Raw genomic sequence first — 23898 nt, forward strand, 5'->3', positions numbered from 1 at the left:
GCCCAATTCTGCCTTCCTGAAGAAGTATTATCTATCTTATTAAATTCAGGATATTATCCTTATTTATTATGTATAGCAAAAATGAACCTGCCTAAAGCAGTAGTGCTTCACTGATTCCAACTGAATGCCTTGGTCACAATAAACCCTATAGATTAAAAGTCCTATATGAGTTGTACTGGAGCAAAATGACCTCCTGGAGTGCTAGAATTTGACACTGAGTCTTTAGGTTAGCTAAAGGTAGCAGAAGTAGCTTCAGGGGTCTCTGGGGTAAAAGAAGAGGCTCAAGAACAGGGTATTACAGCAGTGATACAGAATAACATCATTTTCATTGCACTTTTTGAAATCTTGGTTTCATTACTGTGAAGGGTATAAAGGTGCATTTCAGGTAATGGTTGAATGTTTCAACAGAGATCTATTCATACACTGTTCCAAAATCTGAAACTCGAGTGGAGAAGCAGGGGTAGAAATGTTCTTTTGTTTGAATTCAGTTTGTCTATGAAATGAATATATAAATTGTTGTCATTTAGCTGTCTTGTTTTGCAGCACTTGGTCACACCATTGCCCTTTCCTTGGGTATAAGCTAAAGGTCATCATGTCCTAAAACAACTAAATATGAACAGACAGGTTCAATAATGTTGAAGCTCAAAATTATTGACAGTCCAAGAAATGTGCTGCATGTTGTATATTTCTCTCCAGTTTTTAAATTCAGGGAATATAGGGGCAAACTTACTGATTAAATAGGATTCAGACCCTTGCAATTTCATAACCTCACGTTTTTCAGTTTAAAGCCGGGCCTTATACTGCTTTTTCTGTAGAATTATTGGTCTCTGTTGCAGGAAGGGACTTTCAAGAGGGTACTCTAACAAGGGACCTCTTATAAAATTTTATTTAATGTTTGTTTTTAATTCTCAAAATAAATTAAATAGAGTTGCGGTGTTGAATCTGATAACAGGAGGACAGAAGTTTTTACAAAGCATGAATGAAGGCTTTATAGATTTTTCTTCCACCCCTCCTTCCATGTTACTCCACACTGTACTGTGTGTTTCATTCTCTTCAGGTATATCTGTCCCTCAACTGAGAAAACGGCATGCATTTGACATTCCATATATTCAATTTATCACCTGAAAATATGGCTTTCTCCTGGGCTGTTGCATAGGGAAATTCATTCCCAGTGCTTATTTAGTCATTTTCTGCTTTCCATGCATTGTGAGAAAGATGGTTGATGACAGTACTGTAGGGAGGAACCACGGCTTCCAACACATTTCTCAGGGAGCACTAAGGTGTAAGATGTGCAGATTCTTGGACACCGTGTTGTGCATCTATTTCATATAGTTTAGTTCTCCTGATTCTGTCTTTGGACCTGAACAGAAGGTTGAGAGGTATGTTTTCAAGGTATAGATTCATTTTGAAAAGTCTTCCCCAAAATTTCTCACAGAAATTTCTGGAAAGCTCAGTCTTCAGAAAGCCAGTCCCTGTATGGTCTGTCAGTGCTCTCCAGTTGGTTCAGGACTGCTGAGTGTCCAAACTATGTTATTTTTACCTTTACATGTGGCCTAGACACGCTATCTGATATCTAATATATAGATTAGCAGCAAGCTTGAACCTTTCCTTTCTAATGGCTGTTTGACTTTCTTTTGTCTTTTTCCTGTAGTTGCCTCAATTTGTTTTGTCATTTTTTCAATAGGGAGCAAAAGAAAAGGAAAAGCTTTCTCTAGACCTGCTCTGTCACCTCCAGAGTCTGGTTATGTTTGAGTTGTTCCTGAGTCATGTATCCTCTTTCTTAAACAACCATTGCCCTTCTGATGTATTAATTCATACATAATTCTGGCTTGGTTTTCCTTGAACTCCCTGCTGCAGTTCTTCTCTGGTTCACACAGACACTTGTTCCATTCTCCCTGCTGGATTTAGTCTTCTTTAAAAAGAATGAATGGATATGAGCTTCAACTGATAAATACATGCATTTGAATCTCTGAGTGATTTGTGGCTGGATTGTTTCTGATGACTTTTATCTGTAGCTGATTTGCATCTATTTGGCTCAGACTCGCTGGGAGTAACATATAGAATAAATTAATAAAGAAATTTGAGGAAAAGGAAAGGAGAGAATGGATGAATGAATGGATGATAAGGAAAGAGAGGGAGACTAAACAGAACGGGATGGATAAATGGTGATTAAGAAGAATAATAAGGAACAAGCAGTGATCAAAGTAGGGAAAAGAAATAAAAAATATTCAAAATTGAAAAGAATAGAAAGTGTGAAAATTATAGAAAGCGTGAAAAAGAAATAAGTAAGAACTTGGTGTCTGATTACACAAAAGTAGCAATGGGCTACTTTTAATTATGTGAATTATATACACCAGAAAAGGGAAAAGTTTGTATGGGGAACCACAAAACAATGTTGTCCAGGGTCGTCCAAGATTCACAGCAGTAAGTCTTGCCTATTTGATCAAGTTAAGTGTTTGCTATGGGGCTTATATACACTGAACTCACTGTAGCAATGTCTCTGTATCTTTTGCATGGCTCCGTGTGGATTTCTCCTGTAATGAATCCTCATTTTCCTCTTTCAGACTTGCTGGTTTGGGTTAGCATTTCTTTGTGCCCTCCAATCTCACCTCTGTTCTTTTATCAGCATATAAAATTAACTGAGAAACAACAGCAAAACAGCTAAGCACTACTAATAAGACTTCTTAGACTTAGTCACATTGAAGCCCCCTTGTTTTTTCACATCCAGTTCAATATTCCTGCATGTTGTCCCTTGTCACTGTCATCTCAGAAGCTCTGTTAGCACCTGCAGACAGAGAGTACCTTCATTCAGTGTTACACATCACACATGCACTGCACAGCACTAACCATACATAGTGTGAGTCTTTGAAACTGATACTGTGGCTGAGGAGGGAGAGCCTTTGTTACTGCACTGCCTGCTCTCTTGGGCACCTGACTTCGGAATTCCTCACTGTTCACAAAGCAGCAACAATTGCTGCTTCTCCTGCCCCCATGTTTATTTTTTCCATGTTTTATTTGGAGGTCAAGGGAGCTCCCAGGCACTGCTTTCTCACTGCTTTTGACCTCCGTCCAATAAACTCTTACTGTAGTGCTAAACTTTAAACAGATGACCGTGATTATAAGTATTCACACGTTAATAATGAAATATGTGTTTAAAGTGCCTTACTGGTTTAGTTTTGAAGAGAAAAACATTTCCATGGTGTGTCTGCTTTGCATCTATCCCAGAAAGGGTTCTTAGACTTAGCTGGAGTTCCTAACAGCTAATGGACAGTACTTTACCATCGGTATGTGTGTATTTATATTGACTCTAGTGGTTCCCCAGAACCCAACTGAGAGTGGACTCTCACAGTAAGTACTAAAAATTCTGGCATTCCCCGTTCCAAACACCTTACAGCCTGTGCAAAGAGGGCAAACATAGCAAGTAAAATAAAGAAACATGAACAGGGACCATCATGTGAGTTTCGCAGGGGTTGGTGCATAGTATTGGTGGAAATGATTTTATGCCTAAGTCATCTCAGGAAAGGAAAGATTGCCCAGTAGCTCAGGCAAACCATGAAGATTAGCTTTTGTTCCTTGTTTTGAATCCCTGGACACACAGGAACGCTGGGACATTTCTCATGGTGACGTCTCTCATTCATCCCCTGAGGAATGAGTCACAGAAGTTGAGATGACAATTCTTGTCTTGAAATATACGTGTGTTAAATAAAAAATACCCATCAGAAGAAAAATACATCCTCTGCAGTAGGAGAAGTTTTGGAAAGATTATTTATTTATTGATGATGTCTCTCCTCTCTTCCCCCCTCACCTCAATTTTTTTTTTGTTTTGTTTTGTTTTGTTTTGTTTCTACAGCAGTTGTATGCTGCCCAACTTGCTGCGATGCAAGTGTCTCCAGGAGGCAAGATACCTGGCATACCCCAGGGTAACCTTGGTGCTGCCGTATCCCCTACCAGCATCCACACAGACAAGAGCACAAACAGCCCTCCACCCAAAAGCAAGGTACTGTACCAGGCCTGGCAGCACTGCCTTTCTGACAACGTGGGGACTTGCATGTAGTTTATTCTGAAGGGTGACTGTGAGGCTCTCAGTTGCAGCAGCTTTGTTCTCAGGATGGCTCCCTGAAATGGGAGCGTATTCATAGTGCCATTTTTCCAGTGGGGAGACCCCAGTGCAGTAATACCAAACGACCATTCATACACAGTGTCAGTAGCAGACCACCTCAGCTGAGATCCTGTGGGTTCCCTTGCTGTGTCCTCGCTATCACAGTTCTGTTTCTTCCATCTTCAGTAACAGGTGGCACTTCAGCCTCCTATTCTAGCACACAACTGTTGTTTCCTTTCAATGTGGAGTCTGGTTAGCAGTGTGTCAGCAAGAGATGAAAGGTTTTGGGGCACCTCATCTGTGACCAGATTCTGTCCTGGAGTAGAGCTGGAGTTTGTGGAGGAACGAGTACAGGCTAGGGGGTGATATGCTGGAGATCAGTGCCACAGAAAGGGACCTGGGGGTCCTGGTCGATAACATATTCAATATGAGTCAGCAGTGCCCTGGCAGCCAGGAGGGCCAACTGTGTCCTGGGGGCATCAGGTGCAGCATTGCCAGCCAGTCGAGGGAGGGGATTGTCCCACTCTGCTCTGCACTGAGGCGGCCTCACCTTAAATATTGTGTGCAGTTTTGGGTGCCACAATATAAGAAAGATATAAAGCTCTTAGAGAGTGTCCAAAGGAGGTCAACAAAGATGGTGAAGGGCCCTGAGGGGAAGTGTGTGAATAGGGATGAGGTTGGTTGGTCTATTCAGCCTGAAGAAGAGGAGACTGAGGGGAGACCTCATTGCAGTTACAAGTTCCTCATGAGAGGAAGAGGAGGTGCAGGCACTGATCTCTTCTATGTGGTGACCAGTGACAGGACCTGAGGGAGTGGCCTGAAGTTGTGTCAGGGGAGGTTTAGGTTGGATATTAGAAAAAAGTTCTTCACCCACAGAGTGGGTTGGGCGCTGGAACAGGCTCCCCAGGGCAGTGGTCACAGCACCAAGGCTGACAGAGCTCAAGAAGCGTTTGGATGATACTCTCAGGCACATGGTGTGACTCTTGGGGATGGTCCTGTGCAGGGCTAAAAGTTAGACTCGATGATCCTTGTGGGTTCCTTCCAACTCAGCATATTCTTTGATTCTGTGAAGTCTCCAAAGCAGTGTCTGTCGTGTCATAGAACAGAGCTGAAATCTGTCCACTGAGTGATGGGCTCTGATGAATAATCTTGGTCATAGCTGGGCAGTTCAGTCCATACTCAGTTAAGAGGTCAAGCTTACAGCTGGGAGTCACACCTGTATAATGCCCTCAGTGTGTGTCTAGCTATACCAAGGGAAAAGGCGCAGAATAAGTGCAGTCGAAGAAGGTGAGCTCAGTGTGTGCCACAGCTGAGCAAAATTAACAGATCAGCATTGAATGGCATATCTTAGGTGTTGCAAAACAACTAGGAAGAATTTAGCTGAGGAGTGCTGGGAGAAAGCGGTCCTATTTAGGTGACAGCAAGAGCTTCATAAAAATGTGTCCTTTCTTTTTGTTAGTGTCTCCTAGCATGCTGTCCATGTCCTTTATCACATTAGGAAAGGTTCCTTGAATTGACAGTAGTGTCTTGTTTTTACCCTAACAGTAAAACAGCACAGATTAAAAATAACCAGACAAATAAATAATACCATTGTCAGCTCAGTGAGATACATGTTCAAGGAATAAAAGACATGACTTGAAATCAGTAGCTGTTGTGTTAATGAGTCAAGCTCATCTATGCTGTCTTTATTCTTTATTCTCTCCTTAGTGTAGACTTTCTGACTTCCTGAAGTTTATCCTTGGCTTGATCTCTTCACTTAGAGTAAGGAATCATAAAGCTGTGCAGTGCTTGATGGTAGAATTTTTGGGGTTTAAAAAAAAAAAAAAAAGTTATGTCTGTGGTTAACAAGAGATTTTTGTGCATTTTACAGGGGGGGTTTTGTGTGTGATTAGTGGCTTGTAAGATATCCTACACTTAAAATCCCGGTGTTGTTCTCTTGTGCACAAGCAGAATGTCTGATGAGATCTAAAGGGCACAGTGTGTATTTTGTGGCAACTGCAGGATTAGAAGGCCTGCCATATCTATTGGTATCATCGAGCATAACCATCTTAACTGGCAGCTGTCAAGATCAGCTCTGTCCTCCCTTACGTTTTATTGCTTTTTCATATTTGTAGGTGTTGCAGTGCCTTTGGCTTGCAGGTCTGTGGGAGACAAACAAAACTTACTTGCAAATTGGGAAAAAAAAAAAAATAAAAAAGTGGGCCAAAAGGAAAGGAAGGGGGCTCCAAAAGGCTGTAAAATTGTGCAGCGTAAGCCCTGTGATGCATGCTGTTTTCAATCTGCTGTGTGCCAGTTGGAGGCTCAGAGAGAGCGCGAGAGAAAGAGAAGGGATAATGCTGAGAAATGATAGAGTGGCTGTGACCTCCAAGCTCAGCCTGGAAATCCAAGACATTGATTTCACTTAGCATTCCTGCTGAGAAATCCGGCGGAGTTCAGTTGTAATAAAAGAACAAGATTCTGTTCTAATGGTAATGGCGTATGACAGACATATCACTTTGTCTGTCCTCAGCACCAGGGAGAGGAGAATTGGAGAAAGGTCACCTGACCTGCCTGTGCTGTTGTGCGAGTGCTGTTCTGAGCTTTGAACCCCAGCCTGGAAGCACAATTATTTATAATACTAAACGATAAAGAAACCTTTATAGAGCCTACAGTAATTAGAATAAAGCTTATACAATAGTGCAGTGGCCTGGCTCAGAAAACATGCTGGCAAATCTGTCACAATGGCAGAAACTGAAGCTTATGTGTTGAAACTAAACACCTTCGTTTGTGTCTGTGTGGACCTTCCTTTGCTTTTTCAGAGATTGTTTGTGTTCAACATCCCCAAAAGTTTATTGTGTCTTCTGATTTTTTTAAAATTTAATTTTTCTAGCTGTTGTCAGGGAGTACCTGTCTGAGTTTTCCAGCCATTTTTTAATATTTTTTTTTTTTTTCAATCCCCAGCAGCAATTTGGTTCTTGAAGCTAGTTTGTGGTGGTCTTTCTCGCTGCTACTGTACCTCAGTACAGATGAACACTTAATGCCTTAGACAAGCTTTCAATAAATGCTGTTTACTGAATCTCTATTTTCAGCCCACAGTTTACGCTGGCGCAGCTTTGGTAATACACTCAAGTGTTTGGAGACAAGGAGACAGCCTTACCTGAGAGTGTGTCAAGCTACTGGCAAACATCTAGGTCACTTCTGAAAAGCTGTGTTTTTTTCCTCTCTTGTGTAGTGTTAAAGTTAGTGTGCTGCTCTTTGCAAGGATTCTTCAAAGTCGGCCTCAGCGGCAGATGGAACAACTGTTGGCTCTAGAAATGCTGAGAGGCATCAGGGGGAGTTTGCCAAGGATCATCCTTTAAATCTAGTAAGACTTGAAAACATCCCTGAAACTCCTCTAAGACCTTGGCAACTCCCGTTTTGGCAAACCTTTTATCAGTGGCCCTCACCAGTGTTTGAACACTGTGCTGGACGGGCTACCCTGGCATCTTCTGTCGCCTCGCTCGCTTTTCAGCAGATGTGACCTGGAACAGTCAAATTCACTTCCGAGGTTTCTGTGCTGTAACTTTTAGGAAGCCATGAGGCAGAGATGCCATTATGCTGTGCTGCACACATTCTGTCAAGTTTTGGTTAGGAAACTGAGCTGGTGTCGTACATTCTTCCAAGAAGAAATCCGTGCCAGAAAAATTGATTTAAGAAACAGAGCTAGTGGAGCCTGTCCAAAAGAAAATGCGTGTGTCTTGCGGAAATGGATTTTAACACAGCTTCTTCTTGAGCAGTTTTAAAAACAGCCGGTATGCTAATCATACCATTCAAATTTACCAAGGCCTCCTCCACAACCCGTTTGAAAGGCAACTATCTTTGAAGTTTGCCAAATTGTGCTGGATTTCCAAAGTCTGTCTTAAGCACATTTTGCCTTTGATCGTGTAAATGCTTGCATGCTGCTCTGTTGGGTGTTCAAGGTGGTTACAGGCTCCCAAAGTAAGTAGGAGAGAACAGGCATAGGTGCAGATAAGAACTAGGCAGAATAACCTCCCAACCCATCTCATGGTTAACTTCAAGCCTCTTGCTTGTACAGGGCCATGCACAGGATTAAAAAAAAAAAAAAACCAATGCTATAGGGAATGTTTATCTAAATTATGACCTTTACCCATGCTACCAGGATTCTCACCTGATAGCTACAGTCTTCACTGGCTTCAGATGAGGTGCATTATATTCTTGAATAAGGAGAGCAACATCACCCTCACTTGTAAACAGCTGGGGCCCTGTTCGTTCCTGCTTTTGTTCCTTGCTTTTTATGTGGCATGTATACATATAGCATCTAGTGCCTGCCTGATGGAATATTCTAGCCCTTTCCATGTAACCTTTCAAGTACAGTAATTCTGGAGTGAATTTTCAGTGTAGCTTGTAAACGTAGCTAAATGATTCCCTGTATTTAATGGAGCACAGTGCATTGTCTGTAGCATCTGTTGTGAAACAGGAACAATTCAGTGTGAAATGTGACAGGAGAGAATTCCTGGGCACTTTTCTTTTAACCTTGTTGTGACCTCAGCCCCAACACTACTCACAGTAGTGTCTCCATCAATGACAAGAGCACACAGATTGTCCAAATCAATTTTTTTTGTTCTTTTCAAATACTTCTGGCAGTGATGTTACTATTTGCTCAGCAGTAGCACCTGGGAGTTGTGACAAGGAAAGGAAATGTGTTTCAGACAAGCCAGGAACAGCACTAAGCAGTTGGATATACACAGTCAGATTCTCCTCAACTGCAGTATTCAGACAAATATCAGTGTGAATCTTTAACTGAAGACTGTACTTTGTTTTCACATTATCTGATCACCAAAGTAAACAGTGCATTGAAATTTTTTCATGTTACCTATGGACAGCAATTGAATTGCCTTTGAAGGGTTTAGAGTTTGCCTCTCTACCACAGCACAGACTGGCCTTAAGAAGGCCAAGACTCTCCAGAAGAAATTCTTTCATTTTTCAGGAGTATCTGATGATGATGCTGCAGCTTGTGCCACGTGCACCAGCTGTGTCTTTCATCCCATTCATAGTATACAAAGGATAGAAAGGGAGCAATGTTGTGCTTACTCCATTCTCATCCAGGCAAGTTAAGCCTCGTTAGGGAACCAACAACTGAGCAGCTGTTGACTTTCTTACCAAGTACATGTGATACCATGGACAAAATAAAGAAAAAAAGAGGCTTTGGAAATGGGCATTTTAATTCAGGAAAAATCAGTAAATTTTTATTAGGAAAAATAAGTAAACTATTTACTATAGGTAGCTGGTTGTGGATCTTCCGTCACAGTCAAAACTGATGATGGGACTATACTTCCCAGTTTTGGTAAGAACGTTTTCTTGATTCAGGATAAAAATGTAGTGGGAAAAAAAAAAAGAAACTATCTGAAGGGAAGGAGAAAGAAAAAGCCCCCTGCAGAGAAATAAAAACAACAATAAAAAGAACGCTCATTTATATGATATTTGTGATTCTCCTTCAGACAAATTGTTGACTTAAACATCATTTTAGATGACTACCCTAAGCAGCCCTGTTAAGTTGGGTATATTTGTCTCCCTTTCCCTCATTTCTCTCTTTTGTATGATAGTGCAGAATGTGAAGTTTTATCCTGAGGAGATCTTGGGGAAGACATTAAGCTCCGTTATGTACATAGATACATCAGCTTACTTGCCACATCACGCTATGACTGTGGCAGGAGCCCCAGTGATAAGTAGACATACAGATTCCTTGTGCCCTCAGAGCTGCCATTTTTGAACATATTTAAAGGAAAATATTTCAGTTCTGAGGATGATACTTGCATTGCTATTCACATGCAGAAGGATACTGGTTTTTCCTCTTCATAGCACTTCTTTTTATTCAGCATTAGCAAATATTTTTGGAGACATGAACCAGTTGTTCTGCACAGCACAGTGAACTACTTCAGCTACAAAGAGGACAGATGTGTGATAAAGACCTATCATGGCTGTATACAGGTGATCAAAGGGTGTGATTGTGTTAGATAGGGCCAAATCCTATCTGGCAGAAGAGTAGAGAAAAGAAACCTATGTGAAACTAACCCATTGCATGTGTTAGGTGTCATATTCTAATGGCAGTTACCATCCTCTTTATTGGCAGAAGAGCTCAGCAGGTGCTGAATGCCTATTCAAGCAACAGGAGGTTAAGACATCCTTATTTTCATTGAAAGCAGTACTGAGGTATTTTAGAGTGAAGAACAAGAGTTCTCCTAAAGTGGTGTAAGACACAGTGTCCCTGATAGAACATCGAGCCTGTTTTTACAGAAGTTTTCTCTCTTAAGATTTGCAAACTCTTCTGTTTTTGAGAGTTTCCAGTCTGGACACAATTCTTTATATGCCACTGATTAAAAAAAAATCCTTGTTAAATTTATCTATTAAGGTTTTCAGCACTGGAATAACAGTTAGCACTAGAATATTATAAATCAGAACATTCAAAACATTTTTTCAGTGATTACATTTCCCAGTTCCCTTGTCAGTGCATTAAACAGGTCAGAAATTGCTGTAAGATAATTAAGGCAAAGTTACTAGTACAGATGCAGTGATGTATCAGCTGTAAACTGAGACCTCATCTGCCTTATCTGTGCTATTCTACTTGGCACTATGCTCCCTCTTTAGTACCCCTGTCCATTCCCAATAGAGACCTTGTAGCTAATAATCTCTTTACCTGGAAGCCTTTCTCATTTGCTGCCTGTCCTTTTGATCCCAAATAGTAAAATGTGAAATTTGTGGCAGAATCTTTGAAACTGTTTTCCTCTTCCTTGTTCTTCTTCCTATATGTTACATCCATGAATATAAACAATGACTTTTTAAACCATTTGCTGGAGCACAAGAAAGTGATGGGTATTAATGCAGCTTCTTAAGGTGCTTTTTTAAAACAGAGAATGTGTCTCAGACAATAAAAGTGATGTTAATAGCAGTATCTTAATAGCAGCAGCAGTAGGGACTTATACAGCATTCTGACTGCCTCCCATCCCTCCCTACTTTCCTAAAAATAAATTAGATACGTGGAGGGGCTCCTAGGATGCTTTTTCAGATTAACTGTCCACAGCTCTTGTTTCCTGATATCCTGTCTCTGGCAGGAGCCTGTCTCTCAAGCAGAGTTGTCAGGCTCAGTAGCCTCTTTTTATAATGAAAACTCAAAGGAAAGCATAACAAAAAGAAAAAGGGGGAAAGAAAACTCTCCAAAATCTCTGATCACAAAACAAAAGATACACAAATGAGGCAAGACTGCTGCATTTCTGAAAGAGAGGTCTTCAGAAATCAGACAGGGAGCGACAAAGGTGTAAAGCAAAGCGGTAGACAAACAGGCACTGTGTTCTTACTAGTTCACTGCTGTTCTTTGCTGCTGATGCCTTCTACAACAGGTATGAATAAATAAAATACCCCCTTTTTTCCTACATGGAAAAATTTGTGGGATGGGCAGCAGGTAGCAGTTTTCATTATCTTTGGTGTAAACGATCCACATCATTGGCTTTATACTGAACACCGAGTTTTACACCAGGCAGTGGTACTTTCAGGAGGCCACTACTAAAGCCAGGTTCAGTTGCAGAATCCCTCAGTTTTCGACTCCTAAACTCCTCAGTTTAGAAGTGCTGGGACCTGACTTTCTGTTTCTGCTCCGTGTCTTACCCTGTTGCTTAGAAATACCTGAGCATCAACGTCTCAGAAGCTGTTTGAGAGAACTGCCCACACAGTGTCAGTTGTAACAAAGACCTTGAATGAGAAAGCAGCATTTTGGAAAAAGAGATTGGAATAGTCCCAAACAAGAAAACGGTGTCACAAAGTCAGGATTTTTTTAATGCCACTAAGATAGCTGTTGAGATGATGTTGCCAGTTGGCCACTAAGTCCTAAAAATAGCAGTAAAAGGGCTTTAGGAGAGCATGCAATCTGGAGCTGCATAAAGAAATGGAGAAAAATTCAATTTTTTCTGGTTGCAGTGGTTTTTGCTGATCCTCCTTATGTTTGGGTGGGTTTGTTCCATAGGGAAGGTTGAAAAATGTTTAGAAGACAGTCTTTATGCTGAGAAAAGGGGACCAACTATGGGAGAAATATGCAAAGTTCAGCTTGGGACATCTGTTTCCTCACTGGGGGCTGCTGAGTATCGCAGCACTGATAAAATGAAGGACCAATATTAGCTCTTAAGTTAAATATAGGTAAAAACCAGCAGGTTATGCCAATATCAGATTAATTTCTACTTTCCTTCAGAATATAAAATTTCTACAAGGTAAAGGTCATCGTTTATTCCAGAGATTTATTTTTTAGACTCTGAGATGTTAAGAGTCTCTGAAACAAGGGATGTGTTCATTCCAGGAGTACAGGCTTGTGTAAGTAATAGAACTGTAGCAATGTCTATTTGATGGATTGGGAGACAGCTTGAAATGGAGCAGAGAACTCTTATTCTGCCAGATCCTTCTAGAAGGGAACCAGGTACTTCACTTTGGGAATCAAACCTTGCCTTTTGCAGCTTCAGGTTAAGTGTTTGGGCATTTTGTGTTATTAATTGTGGGCATGTGTTAGTAATCAAAAGGAAAGTGCATGGGCTGCATTGGCCCTGTCTGGTGGACAGCAGTGTGGCCATGTTTTGCCAAATGTAGAACTTCTTTTTCACATGGAAAGTGGATTTCTGAGGTGGTTGAATCAAATTCTAATGTGATCAGTCTAGCAGCTTCCAAAGACTGCTTGCTTTGTCTGCAGGAGGGTGGTTTGCATCCACGTTACATGCTAGATTTGAAATTAGCTCCTCTTGACACGTTCTGGCAGAAAGGAATTCAAACTAAGCAGCAAAGAAATATATTTTGCAGTAAGTATTCCTGTACCCACAGCTCAGTGATAATCATGTAACAAGGGAGCTCCAAAAATATTTTAATCTGAAACATTTTAATCTCTAATCCCTGGTAACTGTGGATAGCAGAAGAGAAGCAACATTCAGCAGCAGAATGGAAAAATCTGTTTCATTTTCAAATTCAGCAAGGCAGTTTCTTATAGGTTAGTATTAACTTCAGAGTTATACGGAATGCTTGGCAAATATTCCACTCAGGTTTCTCAGAATGACCCAATTGCTGTACAGAATGCAGTTCTAATTATTTAGCGTAAAATGAGCTGGTGCAAAAGAGGGAATCACAGACATTATGTGGAAAGGATCTTCAGAGGACACATACTTTTCCAAGCGCTGTGGCTACATCTTATGATTTTATAATGGATAGCTTCCTTAAAGCCCCAGATCCCGGAGTCATGTGGATATGTGAGAATCTCATTTGAACAAAAAAGCTTCAGGTTGTCATGGCTGAAACTTAGATTGGTATAAATGTATCTCAAAGGCTTAGAAAGCAGCTAAGAAAATTAATCTATGAGTTACTATTTTAATCAAGTGGGATTAATTTCCAGTCTCAAATCATGGAAGATTTCATGTTGGCAATTCTGCTAAGGCATAAATACTTCTCAGCAGAATTAGACTTTTTACTATAGAATCTCCCAGTGAAAGTGCTGCTGTAGTATCCAGAGAGAACATTCGAGAGCATCCAAAGGACAATCAGAGGCAGACAAGCTGACGCAACAAACCATTTTGGATCTTGATGTAATTTGACAGGATTTAATACATGAAACCAGTTTAAAGTTTCAGGCTTGATCGTGTGCCTTTGTCCATTAATGCTGCCAGACTATGAATTCAAATGTGTACTTTCAGTGCTAATGAATGAGTTTAGTTTCTGTTTGTTTCATTTCGGTTGCTACATTTTTCCCAGCTGCTTTTAAAGTAAAGATAAGCTTTTGCCATGACTGGTATCCCGGGGAAAAAAGAAAAATTAAGAAAAAAGTCTTTGATAAAAGATTGTTCAGTATCTTGACACACACAGAGAGCATGGAGGGGAAGACCTTGTCTCTAATGGGAACACTGCAGAGAAGGTTTTTCAGTTTCTAATCACGATGTTACGGAGGGAATGTAACTTCGAGTATTTCATAACTTATTAGCGTTCCTTCAACTTTTTTGAGTGGATGTGCCAGCACCTGCTAGGGGATTCAGAGTAAGGGGGGCATTTCCAAGATGTGTATGTGTGCGTGGAGATGAAGCACATGGGTTTGTATGGCTTTCAGCTGACATGCCAGGCAGTGACATGTCACGTCATGAATCAGCCACATCGTGTTACGTGATTCCAGGCTAACAGAACACAACAGGAGCTGCAGAGTGACAAACACAACCCAACATGACATGTCCATGGGAAAACTGGCACAAAAAGCTTCCTAAAGTTGAGTTTCAGGGGTACATTTATTTGTCTCCGAAATGCTCCGGAGAAAACTGTGAAGCAGTGTGCTGGAAAAGGGAGTAATATAGTGACAGAATTAGTGAAGAAGCTCTAAATCAGTGTACAATTAGGAAGAAAACTATGCATGTAGCAATTCTGGAAAGTGTTTTTGTTGTGTGGGTTCTTGTGAATTTCTTTCTTTCCAAAGGTAGCTCTCTCAGGGAGAGCAGTCATTCCAGGTCACTGATTATTTTTATCTTTAGCCATGCTAAAAGCTGTATAGGCTTCAGGTTACAGCTGTAAGTTAATATATTTTGAATTTAGCCGTTGGTTGCCTTGTTAAATCTTGAGCCCTTCTAGTTTAAACTCTTGGGTTTTTTCTGCTTTGCTTACAGGTCAGGATGAGCCCTTTTTGTGCCTATTTCCAATATTCTTAGTCTTCTCTGAAATTAGGTTTTATCCCTTTCTGGGTACTCTTATTCTAGTTTCAGATGTCCACTGAAAATAGAGTCTGCAATTAGAACTCTGAGATGAATCTCTCTGCTTATTATTCATCATAATTGTGTGGATAGCCTGTGCTTTCAAGGTTTTCCATAAAAGACACAGGCCAAGTTTGGGGTCAGGAAAATTCAGCACATACATTTGGCTAAGAAATGCATGTGAAGTAGCATTTTGTTCATGATATCAGAAGTTTAAATGGTGTCATATGACTGTTTGTCCACAACCTTTCATGTCCAGATTCACAGCCTTCGAGACAGCAGTTTCTCTGCACAAAATGAGTCTTCCCAGTGAACTGCAGCTCTTGGGCAGAAGGATGTGGTGGTGTAATACCTGGGAGACTCACTACTGTGCCGACCAGCTGCATTTCACTGGGGCTCGTGGGTGAGAAAAACAACAGTTCCATTATTTTGGCCAGCCTAAGCAGGAAAATAGCACAGCTATTCAGAGGACTGCAGAGCAGAACAAAGTAGACAGAGACTTCATCTTCTGCTTGCCTTTTAAAATGAGCAAGATGCTCCAGGATCATCAGAAGTGGTAAAGCCTACCACTTGGAGAGGAACGCTCCAGCACTGTCCCCTACCCCACTGTCCCTCTACACAGAATATGTGGGATGTTTGAGGACTTCATCAAACCTGATGGAGATCGGTTGGTGCATTCAGAATGTCCATATTGATGACCACTGCCAAACATACACACAGACCACGTGTGCACACTCGCCCGCATGCACACACATGAATTTTAAGGCTAAAAATAATCTCACATTTGGACAACTCTCAGCAGTTTTACCAGCATGGCATCTTAAATTTCAGATGGATGCAGTATGCCTTGCTGCTGCTTGTCCTGGGCTGTTGTTCTTCACCCCCAAATGATTACAGTTTGGTGCTGGGTAGAAGGATTCCCATGATAGTATCATTTGGGACTCACTTTGTAAATAGCTTTGGGCTCAAACAGAGCAAAATAATGCTATATAAATACATGTTATTACTAATGAAGAGATAAAATTATCTTATGCTTACCAAGTTTCGTAGTGTCTTGTCTTGATGGTAATTAACTGGTGACATACACTTTGAGTCAGTGCTCTAGGATTTGTGCCCAGAATAAGTCACAAAAACATAGCAGCTTTAGTATGAGAGAAAAGGATGAAGGGGGCTTTTTGTTTTTTCCTCCCCTTTTTTTTTTCTTCTGGATAAGATATAAAAACTGCCCAGAGCTGGCCCTGTTCAGAAATAGCGAATCAGCCTCTTCAGATATTTTTTTAAGATGTCAACTTCCCTCTCATATACTTCTGAGAAGACAAAGAATGTCTTAACGTTTGTATTGAAGTCATCATTAAAATAAAAAAAGATCTGTAGACATCAGCTATAAATCATCAAGAAATAGCTTGTGGGTAACCTTTGACACAGTTGAACCTACTTGAAATGAGCTAGGGCTGGATTCATTGCCTTCAGTGAAGCCAGTAGGTGGACTAAAGGTCTCCTCTCTCTCTGTCTCCCTCTCCCTTTCCATCTCACAGTGTTGGCTTCTGGGAGGTGAATGTGTTCTGGCTGAGTGATGGAAATGCATTTGGATGTGTTCTTAAATAGACATTTGTTTTATGTCTGAAAAGAATAGGTCGGTCTTAACAGTGTGATACTGGGGCTATTTGAAAGGTATTTTTTAAGGCAGTTGTGTCCCTCAGCTTTACAAGAACTATTTTAACCAATTGTTTAGGCTTGAGGAACAGCATGGAGTATCTGTTGTGTGTGGATGCATGTATGTTCTACAGAATTAACAGGGAAATGGTAGATAAAAATCTGCCTAATTTTACATAATAGATTTTTGGCATTCTTGTGATCTGACTTCAAATTCCTGCTGAGCTTCTACAGTATAACAAAAATACTAGTTTTGCAGTTGTTAATTGTAATTTCTAAGATGCAAGGTTTTAAAAGGAACTGAAAGTGTTCAGCATCTCATGGGGACAAACTATGAGTCTTACTAATGAATCCAGCAATTAGTGGTTCATTGTGCCTGCCAGCAATTTGGCCCCAATACCAGTCCTGATGGTGATTTCATTTTTGCTGGTGTGAATCAGGAATAAGAACTGAAGTCTGTTCACCAGGGGAGGCTGAATACTCCTTCAACGCTGTTCTCCTTGTAATCTGTGTTCAGTACAGACAGCAGCAAATAATAAAAAAAAAAAAAAAAAAAGAAAAAAGAAACGACAAAATATTTCAATTTTATTATGATTATTATGATTGATTAATATGTTGATTAGGATAATTATATAGTATCAATAGTACTTACTAAACTTATAGGGTTGTAAATGGTGGTGTCCCCATGCAGTTACATAAACATATATATGAGGTATGCCCAGCTTGCATAGAATAAACTCTTTACAAAGATGAAAGGATGTATTTTCTCCAATTTCGTGAGTAGAGAATTGAGGCAAAAGCCCTTTGCTTTCTGTAGCTGTTTGCACTTGTGCAAAACACTAAAATTTTTAGTTGGTAATATAACTTTGCAAAGATATCGGTGACAGTGTACAGCAGATTAGATAATGAGTGACTCATTCAAGTTCACAGGGAAAGTTTTTTGGAAAGTCGGGAACTGAACCCAAGTCTCTTTGGCATGACCCAAAAATCAGCAATTAAAAAAAGGCATGACTGTGGCATAGGAAAAGGAACGACCATTCTCAACAGGTGTACTCTCAAGTAGTTGACTCCGTGTACGTGATTATGGATGGGGTATAAATATTAAACAAATTCTTCTTCTTTGAGTGTAGTACTTAATGAAGGAGTATGTGTTTGCTTTGAACGTTCCCTGCAGTACATTAAACTCCCTTCAGTTTCTGGAACTGATGATTAGATTTCGTCTTGCTGCTAAAAGGAGGTGAAATGAAAAAAATACCCAGCAAGGCAGAGTTGTAAAATCATTTTGATTTTAGTGATCTGGGATGTTGTTAACAGCACACAAGCCTTGAAGACGGATGAGTTTTGTGTTGATAGGTTTCCTTTGAAAAGCTATTAGTTGGAAAAAACAAATTGTCAAGCAGGTCGTATCTACAGTTACAAAACATATTTTGACATTTTTCTTACAGTTGTATGTATCTATAAATAAATACAGTGTATATTATCTTTGCACTGCATATTCCTAATGCTGTATATATTGCTGCAGTGTAAAATCTACCTAGGGTACACAGAGGTAACCAGAGTCAGAGAAAGCACAGGTGTGTTTTGAAAAGGAATTTCTTAGTCCACTGCCAGTTGTCCAAGCTGTTTGAAATCTCTTTCTTGCAAGCTCTTTTGACTTTTTTTCTTCTTAAGTTTTCAACAGCTGGGTTTTGGTTATTTTTTTGTTTTGTTTTGTTTTGTTTTGTATTTTTTCCCCCTGAATCTTAAGCAACTGTGCAGCATCTTTGCTTCTCCTGCCTGACCACAGCAGGAGGAGGGGTCTGTTGCTAATTTGTTTTGATACGGTTCGCTTTGGTCTGTATTCTTTTTGAAATTAATTCCTTTTGCAGGTGTGGGGTTAGAGGTGGTGGTGTGCTCCCAGCGAAGGTGTCATCCACCACAGAGAGGAGGTGGGAGGCTTTGATCAGTGTGGCTTCTGTTTTCTTGTTGTTCATTTAAAATGTACCAGTTTGTAATGCTGTTTGGCTTTGCAGGTCCTTGTTTTATTTCCTTCCAAGTCCTTCCCTGTCCTTTCAGGTTTTGTTGTTTTCATTGCTGTTCATTCTGCGTAACATTTACTGGGGATTATTCGTTGGAAGGCGGTGACTCGAGGTTCAATTTAGGCAGCAAACAAAATCCAGTCTAATGTCTATTTCCATTTCTTTAAACAGCCTTATTATAGGTGGGAGAGGGCATTTTTAAGGACACTACTCCACAAGTTTAGTGGGTTTTACTGGGACAGAATTACGTTGAAAGGATTAAAACCAAAAATCTAACCAATACCCAAGCTACAAGTCATCATGCTCTGGGCCACAGACCACTCCAGTTTCTGCCCAGCACAAGTTCAGAATTACATAACAGCTCAGACTGTCTGACCACTATATTTTTCTTGCAACTTCTTTTGAAGCAGCTGGACTTTTCAGGAGGTTCAGTACAGTATCAAAGAAACCCTCAAACACTGGTCTGAGTAAGAGTGGCAGTTGCTCTGCTCTTCCTTATGACTCAGCTGTTTACTCACTGTGTGAGATTAGGCAAATCATTTAGCCACTTTGTGCCTTATCCTTCCCATTCGTAAAATAAGGCAAAAGCTGTCAGAGTCATTATGAGCTTTAATTAATTAATATTCCTACGGTATGCTGGAGAAGTGATTTTTCCCTCTTGCACCTTATGTATTTCAGTGGGGGCAGTTTGGAAGAAGCATTCTTTGTAGGAAGAATCCTCTCCCTTCCTGTCCTCTCACGATTTTGTGATCCTTTCTAATGATTTTTACCGCATGTAAAGAGATTTGCATGGTTAGAAGTATGAAAAATCAGTTGTTATCTTCCCCTGAAGATTTGCAGTGTCTGCGTCAATCCCTGCTGACCTGTGCCTAAATCACTCTTCCTGCTTAGCCACTGACTTGAGCCGCCTTAGGGAAGCACTTCATTAATAGCATTATACCAAATAAATAGGTACAGCAGTGATGTGAGAAATACAGCTGAACAATAATTATTAGATGCAAAAAGCTAACAACAGCACCCAAGTTTGACATGATATACAGACTAGCAGAATTCCAAGTGGCTGGTCTCTCTGCACTGACTCATGTTTTATCTTTACTCAGCATGGGCCCTTCACTTTTCAGGCCAAACCTGCCAAGATTTGCTCAGAAGCAGCTTCACTGAAGCTATCTTGTAAATGGGTGTACTGAGTTAAATTTTCACTCACTTAGAGATGCAGAATGAGAAGGAGCTTTTTCATTATGAGGTGCAAGCAAATGCTAAAACCTTTGTTCCTGCAGTTTTGTTTCATGCTGTACTGAAAATCCACATACTAGGTTCTAAGACGTGTGGTGAGCAACTCTCACTTCTTCACTGTTTCAGTCGAACAGAAGGGCCCAAGCAGCAGAATAATTGTGATAGCAGTAAGTCAGTTACTTCTGTATGGATGAAAATGAATGCTTGAAGTTTGGATCTGGGTTGGGATAAGCATCCATAAGTCATCAGGTTTCCCTAGAGGCTGGTGTGACTGAGAACTCATGATCAAGCAAAAATAGCCTAGAAATCTCATACCAGCCACTTTGCTCACACATATTGTACTGTTTGTCTGTGGAGATTATCAGGAGAGTTCACAAGGATAGTGGGCGTTTTGACAGTCCAAAGCCAGCCAGAAGCTGCAAGTATGGTTTGGAGGATGCATCTGTGAGGATTTGTGAAACTAAACGAATGAATTTTGGGTAAACACATACCCTTCTGCTCATTTTGCTAAGCTGCATGCCCTGGTGTATTCTGTTGGCCAAGCAGCCTGCCTGGTGCTCTGCAAGACCCCAGAGGGTGAGGTCCCAGTGCAACACTCGTGTTTCCTGAAGACTTTTAAAAAATAGTTGCTTTTAGGGTTCTGTGTGCAGAGGTCTGACCAGTTGCTACAAAACAAAGGCCTTTGCCCCAGGTCATCATCAGATGTAGCCATTGAAGGGGAGTTACATGGCTCTCTCCCTAGACACTGCTTTTAGGCTGCCCTGCAGCTGAAACATCCCACACTCTTCCATGTCTGAGCTAGCTGGAGGACTAAAATGATCCTAGACTTGTTTGGCATTTTCTTCTCTATGAGTTCAGCATCTGTATTCTGTGGCTTATAAAATAGAGGTACGATAGAGTAAGTGCTGTGCATCAGATAAAAAGGTTGTGGGGCAGAGGGGAAGGCACCCAGCTTCCAGGGCCTGCCATGTTTCTAAACAGGACCTTTTGTATGCTCCTCTTTTGTTCTTCTTATATCTGGTTGTGAATCCTGCATACAGCTCAGGAAAACAACACTGGATATGAAGGGAAAACCACCCAGAAGCTCTCTGCTTTTTGCTGTGGCAACGTGTGGACCAGACAAAATCAAAAGCTTGGGATTTCCAGGGCAGCAAATTAGTCTTTGTAACTTGCAGACTTCTTTCCTGGCAACTAGGCTTCCTGTAAAGAAAAACGAGAGGGGAGGATGTTAGGGGTCTTTCTGAGAGGACAGAGTTCCCAGAGAGTATCCTCACTGAGAGCCCCTAGTGTTGCAAAAGAAGACTGGGTAAAAGTCCTGTCTGTCCCAGGTACTACACAGCAGATTCAGTCCATGAGTTCCTGCACTGCTTTTCCCTATGAACAGGAATGGAAACTGGGCAATAATACTCCCAGCATATAAATCAGCATTTGGGAGTAATTTATTTGTTGAGTAGTCCCCTAAAAGAAGCAGACCAGAGAGCAAAAAGAATATTTGTCACAAGGCAGCTCAGTTACCCCCTTTGTTTTGAGTCCCATGAATAAGAGTATTTGGGCTATATCAGTAAAGTCTGGAGGATTAACTGTGGTTGGATAACATGCACTGAATCCAGGAAGTGTCTGCCTTCTGAGAATGACAAAAAGCAACACCACTAAAAAAAGCTGCTCTGGATGTAGAAAAAATCCAGACAGAGATGTTTCTGCAGCTATCACAGAAGGAAAAGTCTGTGCACTTTGAAGAATCAGAAAGAAAGAAGACAGTTCTTCTTAATACCTGCCCTCTGCCTTGTCCTTGGTACCTTTTCCTTTCTAACCAGTCTAGTCATACCTTCTGCTTTTGGTGATGAAACTCCTGGGCAAGAGTATGATAAACTGACTTCCCTGAACCTGAAGAATAATTCTCTTGTGTTTATTATAATATCATAACCAAGATGCCTGTTTTTACATCTCACCTCTTTTTCTATGTAGTTAGAGAAATTTCCACCTTTGCAGGAAGGGACACATTATTCTTAATCAAAACTTACGAATGTGGCAGGAGGAGGTACAGCTGCAGATGAGCATTATCTAATTCACCCATCCTGTCATGTGAACATCCCTGCTTAATTTAATACAATTATTTCATCAGTGAGGATAATATCAGCAGCATGATTCATTTATACAACATGTTTCACAACTGCCCTTACCTCTCGGCTTCTTATTATCACTACTGATAATTTCACCATGAGTAGCTTCAGAGGAAGGGGAGGGGATGTGAAGGAAGCTGCCAGTATCTTTGTGTGAGTGTGTGGACAACTGTAGTCTTGAGGGACACTGATGCCAAAGGATTTTCTTTGCATCTATGCTGTTGCACTTCGGTTTCTGATATACTTCAGTTAGGCATTTCTGGATGAGCACAAGACTGAATGGATAAGCTACTGAGTGGCTGCATTGTTCAGTGGGCAACAATAGCATCATTGTCTTCTGCCCCAGACATGCCAGTAAGTGCTCCATATTTTGCATTTCTGTTGCAATGAAGATCTCCATGAAACAGAAACCAGGGTGGGGGAATGAGGCTTTGTTTCTGGTGAGGTGGCAGAGGCATTCTTTTAGAAACCCCCCTCTCTGGCTTCTTATTTCTAACTCATTTGGCTGTAATTTGTACTGTCAAGGTCATTTAAATAGGCAGCAAGATGTGGTGAATCTGTTCCCAGAGGTCATGAAAAGCCTCTTTAGCAGAGCAGGCTGGGCTGTGCTTATGCCAGGTCATTTAAGCACATTTGTATTGCCAGTCAGATGATACACAGGGTAGTTCATGATTTTGTAATAAACCGTGCAACCTGGACCTTCAGTGTGTGCCACAGTGGGATACAGCACTCGGATTTAAATGACAGTACAATAATTCAGTTACTGTATTTTAATAGTCCGCTAATCTTTAAAATATGTGTAAAGGAGTGAGATTATCAAATCCTAATGAATTGTCTGAGTTCTTCCCCATCCTTCCTCTTTTTTTTTTTTCATTCTCCGAGACTAGTTCATTCATCTGGACTATCTGTCATTTATTTAGCTCTTGGTGTTGAAATAGTGCCATTTTTAATAAATGGTTTAGAGAGTTTCTCAAAATCTGATTTTATTCCCTTTTTTTTCCCGTATCTATCTTCATAGAGATAAATTAACCTTTTATCTGAGGAGGAAGTAAACAGAGACAGCATGATTGAAAGATTAGAAAAGACACCATTTCAGCCAACTATTTCAAGAGTGGTGACTGCGAGTCAGAATTCCTGGGTCTGTCTGAAGCTCTGCCGCTAAGTTACTGTAGGACTGTGGCCAAATCCTTTCCTTTTCCCTCTTTTTTATTTTTTCCTCCCATGTTAATAAGCACTTTGTGTTAACCTAGCATTTTACCTTTTCAAAGGACCATACAAACCTTATAAAAGCAGTGTGATGCACACTCAACTCGCCAGCAGTATTTCTGTTTACATGTTGCTTGTCAGGCACTTACATTTGGAGATTTCCTGTGTCTAGTGCTTAAATATGACAGCTCAAAGTTATACTAATTCAGGATGAGTGAAACTACGAAACACAGCTCTTGAATATTTTACTTACCCCCCAAATTTTGGTGTAGGTGAAGGGTTACTCTTTCTTCCATCGTATACTTAGAGATCATCTGGGAAAAAAATCTAGAGCAAATCAAGGATTTAAAAATTCCCCAAACTCAAGTTTTGGTTAATGACAGTCTTCCATTCCTGGGAAGTTTGCTTCCCAGTCCTGAGAAGTAAACCAGCTCTTCCTAGAATAGTGACTGTTCTGACACTGCTGTGATACAGGGGATGGGAATCTCTTTACTAATGCTTTGCTCTTGCTATGGGTACTTCATTTTATTAGCCCTCCTTCATGTGTTTTTGCTTATGCTTTACTCTCTACATTTATTTTGTGTGTGTGTGTGTTTTGTTTTGTTAGACAAATGTGCTACTTTAAAAAAGACGTTTCAAAACCTTTAATCAGGATCATATTTTACTTTCATCACATGTGTTTATATTATTACAAGCCTTTTGAGTCTTAAAATCCTTTGGTCTAAGGATTAATCAGTTTGGCTGATATATAAATGAACGTTTGACTTTAACTCTTTAAAAAATACTGGCTTGGGAAAAAAAGCCCTTATCAACAGCACCTTAGAATAACTGCATGTCAGAAA

General features: G+C 40.5%; 1 protein-coding gene across 10 annotated transcripts in view; it reads left to right on the forward strand.

The window, feature by feature from the left end:
* Positions 1 to 23898, forward strand: part of SOX5 (SRY-box transcription factor 5) — a 300825-nt gene that overhangs the window by 235710 nt on the left and 41217 nt on the right. For 8 of the 10 annotated variants that reach the window (XM_064654448.1, XM_064654442.1, XM_064654444.1 and 5 more), the window contains one exon: positions 3851 to 3997. The exons of the other annotated variants lie outside the window; for them this stretch is intronic. In XM_064654448.1, coding sequence (XP_064510518.1) covers positions 3851 to 3997 — 147 coding nt within the window. The remainder of the gene's footprint in view (positions 1 to 3850; positions 3998 to 23898) is intronic. 10 annotated transcript variants of the gene reach the window in all.

The sequence above is a fragment of the Pseudopipra pipra genome, chromosome 5 (genome assembly GCF_036250125.1).
Source record: "Pseudopipra pipra isolate bDixPip1 chromosome 5, bDixPip1.hap1, whole genome shotgun sequence".
Lineage (NCBI taxonomy): Eukaryota > Metazoa > Chordata > Aves > Passeriformes > Pipridae > Pseudopipra > Pseudopipra pipra.